Source organism: Rutidosis leptorrhynchoides, chromosome 6 (genome assembly GCF_046630445.1).
Source record: "Rutidosis leptorrhynchoides isolate AG116_Rl617_1_P2 chromosome 6, CSIRO_AGI_Rlap_v1, whole genome shotgun sequence".
NCBI classification, from domain to species: Eukaryota; Viridiplantae; Streptophyta; class Magnoliopsida; order Asterales; family Asteraceae; genus Rutidosis; species Rutidosis leptorrhynchoides.
The window spans coordinates 343,724,357-343,733,990 of NC_092338.1; the positions used below are offsets into that span (position 1 = coordinate 343,724,357).

The 9,634-nt window shown below is 38.6% G+C and overlaps 2 protein-coding genes across 2 annotated transcripts; both read left to right on the forward strand.

Annotated features, from left to right (window-relative positions):
- The first annotated feature begins 1,818 nt into the window (after nucleotides 1-1,818).
- On the forward strand, nucleotides 1,819-4,298 carry LOC139851774 (ubiquitin-conjugating enzyme E2 variant 1D-like). Its single transcript, XM_071840935.1, has 4 exons — nucleotides 1,819-1,973; nucleotides 2,452-2,591; nucleotides 2,847-2,972; nucleotides 3,983-4,298. Exons 1-4 carry the CDS (start codon nucleotides 1,940-1,942, stop codon nucleotides 4,121-4,123), a joined length of 441 nt encoding a protein of 146 aa, XP_071697036.1. The 5' UTR covers nucleotides 1,819-1,939; the 3' UTR covers nucleotides 4,124-4,298.
- A 4,312-nt stretch (nucleotides 4,299-8,610) lies between these two features.
- Nucleotides 8,611-9,378, forward strand: LOC139854757 (uncharacterized). Its single transcript, XM_071844041.1, has one exon. The coding sequence runs from the start codon at nucleotides 8,611-8,613 to the stop codon at nucleotides 9,376-9,378; it is 768 nt and encodes a 255-aa protein (XP_071700142.1).
- The last annotated feature ends 256 nt before the right edge of the window (nucleotides 9,379-9,634 follow it).

The window sequence follows — 9,634 nt, forward strand, 5'->3', positions numbered from 1 at the left end:
TCATATAGAGTGAAAAAAACTAAGAACCGTATTAGTTTATTGTACTTAGAATAAGGGTTAATGCTACCAAATAGCTATATATATATATTTTTTGTTCTAATGTAGGTTATATACTCAGAAAAATACTATTGTAGGCTATGTACTTTGAAAACAAGTGTTAATGTAAATTAAGTTAACTTGTTAACATAATAAAGTGTGTTACGAATGACTTGATAATGGTGTTTTTGTGGTGGTTGGTGTCGAAAGTGCTTCAAAACTGCAAATTAAGACATCAAAATTTGCAGAAACGAACCTCGAGTGATTCCTAACAATTCTCCATTTTAGTCTTTCAGAAAACGATCTCAAAAACACAAACACAATCGATTTCAGTTTGGGTTTTTTCGAACTAAAAAAAACTGATATCTCTATCAATAAAGGGAATTAGGCTCTAAACATTTGCAGGCAGAATCAAGAATTTATTTAGAAACTTTCTGAATTTTAGTTTTGTATAATCCGTTCTAGATCTTTAAAACACCAAAAAAGTCAATAAAAGTCAAATACGAGATCTAAAACTGATTTTGAACAATTAAAACACGAAATCAAAGCTTGGATCGATGATGAAGACGTCTTACACTCTGATATCACTGTTGGTGCATTTTTTCTAGCACGATTTCTATTCAAATGCGTTTTTGGTGTTTTTGCTCAAAGATGGTGTCGATGAAAAGCTGATGGTTCCAAGTCTGCTCAAAAATGACAAATATCAGTTTAACTGATCTAGCAGGTAACATGTCACCTTTTATTTATATTAACACACTTTTTCAAAGTACACAGTTTATAATAGTATTTTTCTGATTATATAGCATATATTGAAAGAAAAAAAATATATAATTATTTAGTAGATCTGTGAAATAATTATTAATTATTATTATTATTATTAATTAATTATTAATTATTAATTATTAATTAACCTTATACACTAAAAGAGACAAGAAATGTTGTAGTTTTAGTTATAAATAAACCTTATATACTAAAAGAGACAAGAAATGTTGTAGTTATAGTTATACTTGATTGTAGTTTTTAGTTTGCGCTCACATTACAAATGGTCCCTCAACTTTGCCTATATTTCCACAACGGTCCCTCAAATTTACACTTTTTAAGGGGTAAATATTGTAAATATATAATTTAATTAAAATATAAGAAACTTATTCCACCCGACTTTATAACGGGCCCTATCTTCTCGCTGGGTGCGAGTTAAATTTTTCAGAGACCACCATTCAACTCGGAAAAATCTTACGACCCAAACGGAACTAACTACACGCGAAACGGACACTTATCAAAAAAACGCTAAACACAACGACAACCTTTATCTTCCCGCTCGGCACGTGTTAAATTTTTTCGAGAGCAGCGTCAGACTCGAAATAATTTTATGAACAAAACGATACTAACTACGTTCGAAACTGACACTTTTTAAAAAAAAAAACCCTAAACACAACGACAGCCCGAATCTTCCTGCTCGCCGCAAATTAAATATTTTCGCCAGCATCATTAGGCTCGAAATAATTTTATCAACAAAACGAAACTAACTACGTTCGAACCGGACAGATTTTAAAAAACACTAAAGACGACGACACCAACAACGACGCATAATAGATGGCCCGTTTTCCCTTCTGTAAATAAAACTGCGTTAAATATGAATACTCCAGTCGAAAGTTCACGCCGAATCACGCGGGCCGGTCCGGACTAGTTACACCTAAACAAAATAGAATAAAACGAAATAAGGGGTAATAAATTTGTAAAAACACCCCTTTATTTTATCTTTTTGGGCCGATTGAGCAATTTCCGTTCATCTTTATTCCCCATCCACATCATCCCATTTCTCCTCTTATTCGAATTTTTTCTCCATTAAATCTTCTGATATCTAAATCAAACCCAAATTCAACCCTTTTGTACAATCAAATTCATGACGTTAGGTTCAGGTGGATCGAGTGTAGTCGGTAAGTTTCATTTTTTTTTTACTTTTTCTATTGTTCCAAAATTAACCTTATTCTAATTTGTTCGTTTATTTTACCCAGATCTTTAATTGCTGTACTAATCTTTCAACTTTAATTCTTTAATTTGTGTTTCTAACTATTAATATTAAGTACGACAGTAAACCCTAGGTCAATAACCCTAATTTTGGCTAGTTTATGTTCTTTAGGTTCTATAAAAATTAAGAATGAATATTGCACTGTTGACCTTGATCTAACAACCGCATGAACTTAAATGCAGTGCATCTGAATTAGACTTCATATGCATCCGAGTTTTAACTGTTTAATTGAAATGATTTTTGCAGATTTGTTGTTACAATTATATGATATTTTGGATCCTGTGTATGCATACAACTTATGGTTGTTAGATATAATGATGTTGGTCTTTTTAAGTATTTGATTTTATTTTATTTTATTTTTTTTTTTTTTTTTTTTTTTTTTGCAGTGCCTAGAAATTTTAGATTGTTGGAGGAACTCGAACGCGGCGAGAAAGGTATTGGAGATGGGACTGTGAGTTATGGAATGGATGACGGTGATGATATTTACATGCGGTCGTGGACCGGCACCATCATTGGGCCGCATAATGTACGTTTTTTTTCCCGTTCTTGTAGCTTGATGGTTTCCTTCTTACTACATTTTTAGGCGTTTTTAGCTGGTGTTTGTATATGTGTTTTTTGAAAATCATCATCTAATTGTTGTGTCTATAGGTTGTAACAATCAGTTTTAACTGTTTATATGAGTAGATTCTGCTTGTTATTATGCTGATCAAATAATTAGTTTTGTACGAGCTAATTAAGCCTAATAAAAATGTCTGATAAATTATTTCTATTGAGGTTTCAGTCTGTACACGAAGGCCGCATTTATCAGTTGAAGCTATTTTGTGACAAAGATTATCCAGAGAAGGCTCCCACCGTTCGTTTTCATTCACGGGTTAACATGACTTGTGTCAACCATGAAACCGGAGTGGTAATACTATATTCCTTTGCTACTATCTACTTGCTTCATGTTCTTCACTCGTGTGGCTTTTACATATTTTTGCGTAAATGTTTAATTCCTGAATCCTGATATGTTTTTGCCCATCTATCTTGTTAGCTTTGCATTGTCGTGTTTTAAAACTGATAATATGGTTACTGTATCCAAGGTGGCGAAAATCGCTACTCTGGATTACTTGATCGAGACTTTTGAGGGAGTAATCGGCAAAGGATTGGACATTTTATACATTTTTTAAATAATAGATTTCAAAATTATACCTGTAAATATACAATAAATCCATAAACATAAATGTTAACATGATTTTCTAGAAACATAAACATAATCTTTATTTGTTCAAAAACTCCATAATTCTAATTTAGATTCATATTAAAATGTTGACCAATATTGACTTTGACCAATTTTGACTGATTAAATTCAATATTTACCAACTAAATCCAATTTTGACCCATTGACCGTCTTGACGGATTAGTTACTTGGATTTTGGAAAATTGGCTCGGTCAGTACCTACAAAGGACTACTCGGGGAGTAGTCGGCATTAATCGGGGAGTTTTACAACACTGATTGTAACTTTAGCTACTTTACTACCATCTCCACAATACTCCCTGCGATGGTAGCCTAGTGGTTGTGGGACATGCAGCATACCGCGGTGGTTATGGGGTTCAATCCCTGCCCCATGTCCCTTTAAGCATGGGTTACGCGATTTTCCTCTCACATGTTGGCCGTGGGACCGGTCGGTGTGGAGCCGCCAGAGGGTCGGATTACCTTTTTTTCACCATCTCCACAATAAGTTTATATCAAACATCTCATCTGTAATTATTGCCACTTCAGACTGCGAAGGCTTATTCAAACACTATGTACTACAAACTCATGTTGTATTTGATTTATCTTTATTCATGCGTAAACATTTTCGAGTATCGGATAATGGGTTTATACCGAAAAAGATTTTGTTTGTTCAAAAAGACTATTTTTTTTTATGTTTAAAGGTGGAACCAAAGAAGTTCGGGATACTGGGGAACTGGCAAAGAGAGTACACAATGGAAGACATATTGATTCGGTTGAAGAAAGAAATGGCAACTCCCCAAAATCGCAAACTTGTTCAACCCCCAGAAGGTACTTTTTTCTAGCGGTCGATCAAAACGAATCAATCGTAAGAATGTTGTGATATTTGAAATTTGATCGATGACATTTTAATGATTTGGGTGCCCTGAAAAAAGATGGCAACTATGTGAATCGGCACTGTTTGATTTATTGGACCATTGTTTGTTTGAAATGTTCAATATATATTTGTCTACTCTTTTGCAAATTGCATCTTGTTTCATGTATTCGTGATGTATTGCTCTGTGACTGCATAGCTCAACATATCATGGGTCGTGGTTAGAGGTGTATAAACGGGTCGGGTGGTGGACTGGGTTGGGAGTCATTTTGCCAGCTGGCTCGCTTAATGTAGTTCTTGCCGGAAAATTTATAGTTTGTTTATTGATAATAGTTACACCAAGTATGATTGAGAAATAAAGCGAGCCGGATATTGATTATAGGCATTTCAGTCTCTATAAAGTCTCTTGCACAAGGAAAAAATACTTTGCTCATTAAAAAAAAAGGTTTAAGTGTAGGGGCTGACTAGTAATAGTGTAAAAATATCAGGATAATGTTATGACCTTATTCAAAACGGCCAAAGATCTCCTTTGAATTGTAACAATTTTAATGATCGAGTAGAATGAATCTTTACAAAGATACAAAATAAACATATACAACAATGAGTAATCGCTAGGTGTTCACTACTAACGACTATTCTAATCCTGTATTGACACGTGTCCTATTATGTAACAATAATTAACAACTTTAACAGCTCGTTCATCTTCTAGATATCTGGTAATCGTTTAGACGTTTAGTCACCAACGTTTAGGCAGCAACTTTACACGCTGAGGTCTGCTAGTGTTGGCTTTAATGTTGACTTCAGGGTTGAGTGGTTGACTATCTTTGACTGTATCAGATTATCTATGTAATTTTTTCGTAAACTCATGCAAAATGTGATGGTACCCAAAGGTTGTGGTCTAAGAGAATCATTAGAGTCGTATGTTTTGATACATTAGTGTTTATAGTTAGTTTTTACAAGTAGATAATTTCAATAGTAAAATAGACAAGTAAAATGTGACGGTGAGAGTATTAAATTATGTCAACGTAAGTCCTTAGATCTCTTGTTAATAAGTTTGTATATGTAAAATTGTAGTAATTTAATCAATATTTGAAGTTGAACACATTAAAATAGTAACTAACACATTACATAAAGTATATATGTAGTTGGAAAAATTTCCCCTTTCATCTATAAGACAAAAACACATGAACATCAATAAATTACAACTTTTTTTTTTTTCTTTTCGAAAGGCATAAATTACAACTTTTAATGCATTTATACAACTACTTAATGCACTTAAACCATACAAGTTGTACATTTCATTTGTACAACCAGTTGTTACTACTTTTACAAAAACAACAATTACCATATCATCTAATCAGATCTAAACACTAACGTAATAAACAAGATCTTTATACAAATTTCATAGACAAGATCTTCAAAGTAATATGATAAACAAGATCTTGAAACATAATTGATATAAACACTAAGAGTTGTTTGCTATCTCTTCAGCTTTGAGTTGATTACCATTGGGCCTTTATCACTAGCCTTAGAACCGTATGTTTTACTAGTATTAGACGTCGCTAGGGTAGGTTTGGGTTCTTGTGGCTTTTCAGTTTAAGTTGTAGGTTGAAAAGATTGAATAGAGTTAACAAAGTCTGAGATATTTCAACAATTGGCGTTATTAACATTGGGGCGATCATCTATAGGATCTACAGATCCGTGGTTTGATCCTTAGCGGCGATATTCTTTTGAGTATTAACTTGGGGACGCTCATGAATATATCGAGTGATAGTTGGAAAGCGTGGAGGACAATCAACATCAATTTGGTCGAAGAAGGTTGATTTGGGCAATTCAGGGCAAACGGTTATAGTGACCGAAACATCCGAGCTTGATTCGAAATTACTTTTAGGAGTTTCAGACTCTACATGTCGACAAGGTTTATATTCTAGGACTGGGCTTGTAATCTGGATGGGTGGAGACCCATTAGGAGTCGTTTGGGCTTTTAGAGTATGACCAACATTTGGCCCAACATTGTTTAACTGGATACTATCGAAAGAGCATATCTCATGCCCACTAGCAGTTGGTTAACAAGTGTAGAAGATTGGATATTCTCACTCAGCCTAGTAGTGTTTAACATGTTGGTCCTAGATCTACATGAACACGATGAATGGAACGAATAGCCACAAATGAATCAAGGAAAGTAGAGAGAAAATAAGATTTCTATTCCACGGCTTCTAATGACGAACGTCACGCCATGCCCCGTCACGTGCCTAGTTACGTGCAATGCACGACGTCTAGCACATAAGCCCGAAGAAAACCTAAAGCTGTATCACGTGAAACAACGTGATGACCAGCTAAACGGTTAAGCTTAGCGTATTCAATTCAACCTTACGCGACTGGTAGCGTTCCGTACTAACAAGGTTGACTGGGTATTGATGAACTGGACTATATCCCTTCATTCCAGGAACGTGGAGAACGTGGAGAAGGTTGTAGGCATGATTAGGAGGTTCTAGTGGCAGTTACAGATCGTGGGTGCTATTATAATGGCTATCATGTATAACCGTCATTTATCAATCTATAAATAGCATCTCCAGGCCTCATTTGAAGGCTAATCAACTCATCGATCAACTCGTACATACTAATCTTCTTTTGTAGCTTACCTTGGAGGCTCGGCAAAAGACAAACAACACCACCACATCCATATCCCTTTAACTGAAGGAACCCCTTCCAAAGGTTAATTTCTCTTTTTAATTTACTTGCACTCGAACCGAACAATTTTGATTTGATCATTTGGCGCCATCCGTGTGACCCGATTGATCAACGCTTTCATAACAAGATGACAGAAGGTTCCAACCCACCACCCACTACCAACACTGGCAAAGACCCATATGACTCCTTCAAACCTAATGACGATAGCACTTATGAAACTCCAAATGATTCCATTAAGGGCACTCGGTTGCAGTTCGATGATGACGAGAAGGAAACTGATCAGCGTGACTCAGAAGAGACGGAAACCCAAGAGGAAAACGTACATCAGCTCAAACCCATTAACGGCGAGGAAGCCATACGCTTCTTGGCAAAGGGGGGATTCATTTTACCCTCACTCATGCCCAAAGGCGCTGAAAGGCCTACCGGTATGTCCAAAGCGCCACTCCGTAAAACTACACGTTCGACGTCGGAGACCGGTAAAGGTTCTAGCAAAACCCGGGAGGAGGCACGCAAGGACTTAATTGAGAATTTGATTCTAGCTGCGCCAGAATCCATGAGTGCTCAGGTCGAGCAGCCTGACGTGGCGGACAACATGCTGAATAACTGGTACGCTATGATGGGGGACAACGTCAAGCGGTCATTCGAGGTTTCAGCGACGTCGGAAAAGTTTACCAGAGAAATAGCTACCCATCTGCTGCCCGCCGTCCTCACTACCCCTCTCACGCTAGGGATGTACGACGGAAGCTCGGATCCGGAAGACTTTTTGCAGCAATTTGAACACGCTGTCAAGATGCAACATTGGGATAACCCGACGGCATGCCACATGTTTTCGGGACAACTTCAGGCCGTGGCGCGGGAGTGGTTTGCCAATCTACCCGCGTTAAGTATCACTAGCTTCACGGACCTCAGGACCAAGTTTGTGCAATGCTTCGAGAATTTTAAACGTACAGAGTTGACCCATTTGGACGCGCACATCATCAAGATGAGGTCACACGAGTATTTGATGAGTTTTACCTCCCGCGTCACGGCAGAGTGTCAGAAAATTCCAGACTTGCCGGAATCGCAGCAAATTTCTGCATACATCATGGCAATCTGTCAGGTTAGGCATTTGTCCTTGGTAAAGGCGATGCGGCGAAAGTTACCGAAAACATACGTTGAGGCGGTAAAGATGGTGAAAGACTACGTGCGGTCAGAAGAGTTCGCCGACACAGCCATTGGTGAACACAGGACAACGGATAACAATGATAAAGATGACAAAGGTAACGGTAAGGGGCACGCGAACAGTAGCTATAAGGGTAGCGGCAGTAATAGCGACGGAGGTTATGGACGTTCCAGTCATAAGTCCGGCAACCTCCACAACTACCGCCCATACGAACGTTACGGTTCTAAGATGTTGTCACCTGAGGAAGAGAGTTTAATAAAGTCGCTATCCAAAACTCCTAAGGAAATTTTGGCAACAGAGGAGATAAGCAAAGACTTCCCGCCACCCAAGCCTATGAAACCACGTTTCGCGGTGGACGAGATGCAATATTGCATCTTCCACGAAGACAAAGGACATGACGTTGGTGACTGACGTGAACTGAAAAAAGTCATTATCGAAAGGCTTAAATTAGGGGAGTTCAACCACTTGAAACCCTCGAATAAAGGAGGATCCGCAACTAGGAGGTTCGCATGGCAGAAAGGGAAAGATAAAGCACCTGAAAAGCACATTCACATGATTCAGATGTGGCATTCGGGTCACGTAAGGAAGGCCGAAGCGCTGGAGGAATGGGAATGCGCACCAATCACGTTCCCGGCATTTTGAAAAGTCTGCCTAACAGACCTACCGTTAACAGTCACCACAACAATTGGACGCTGCCGGGTATCACGTATTTATATGATACGGGTAGCGTTGTGGACGTTATCTATGAACATTGTTTTTTGCAGTTACCACAGGACGTAAGGGATAAGGTCAAGCCCCCGTTGCACTCCATTGCGGGATTCACTAGCGAAACAACTTGGCCCTTGGGACGTGTTAATATTGACGTAACGCTAGGAGATGACCACCGATCCCGTACCATGCAATTAACATATGTAGTGGTTCGTAGCCAATCTAAGTATAATGTGATTCTAGGACGGATGGCGCTTCAGGAGTTGAGTGCCATACCTTCTACGGTTCACGGTATGTTGAAGTTCCCCACAAGGGCAGGCGTAGCAACTTTATTTTCAGACCGTGCCCAAGTCTACGCTGATGTCAGTCAACCGGTCTTCCAGCCGGCACCTATTAAGCAAGAGGGTGGTGTCGTAATCAATCATACATTTCCCGAGAAAGTCATTAAGATCGGTAACACCCTTTCGGAGGAAACTAAGAGTGCCCTATGCGAGCTGCTATCTAACAATGCCGATGTTTTTGCTTGGCAAGAGTCAGACATGACAGGAGTTCCAAGGGAGGTAGCTGAACACCGCTTAAATGCAAATCCAAGCATAACGGCGGTACGGCAGAAAAAGAGGGGAATGGCACCGGAACGTAGCGCGTTTCTGCACAACGAGGTGTAAAAGCTTGTTGACGCCAACATATTGAGGGAGGTTCGCTACCAAACCTGGGTAGCTAACCCGGTGCTAGTCAAGAAAGCCAACGTGACGTGGCGCATGTGCGTTGATTTCAAAGACATCAACAAAGCATGCCCAAAGGATAACTATCCGTTACCAGAAATTGATTGGAAGGTCGAGTCACTCGCCGGGTACCGCTTTAAATGCTTCCTCAACGCGTATAAAGGGTACCATCAGATTCAAATGGCGGAAGGAGACGAGG

Excerpts from the sequence above, each read along its gene's own strand:
- LOC139854757 (XM_071844041.1), top strand. The coding sequence starts at position 8,611 with ATGGGAATGCGCACCAATCACGTTCCCGGCATTTTGAAAAGTCTGCCT.
- LOC139851774 (XM_071840935.1), top strand. The coding sequence starts at position 1,940 with ATGACGTTAGGTTCAGGTGGATCGAGTGTAGTCG. Across the intron at positions 1,974-2,451 it reads AGGTGGATCGAGTGTAGTCG|TGCCTAGAAATTTTAGATTG; the intron begins GTAAGTTTCATT and ends TTTTTTTTGCAG. Across the intron at positions 2,592-2,846 it reads CCATCATTGGGCCGCATAAT|TCTGTACACGAAGGCCGCAT; the intron begins GTACGTTTTTTT and ends TTGAGGTTTCAG.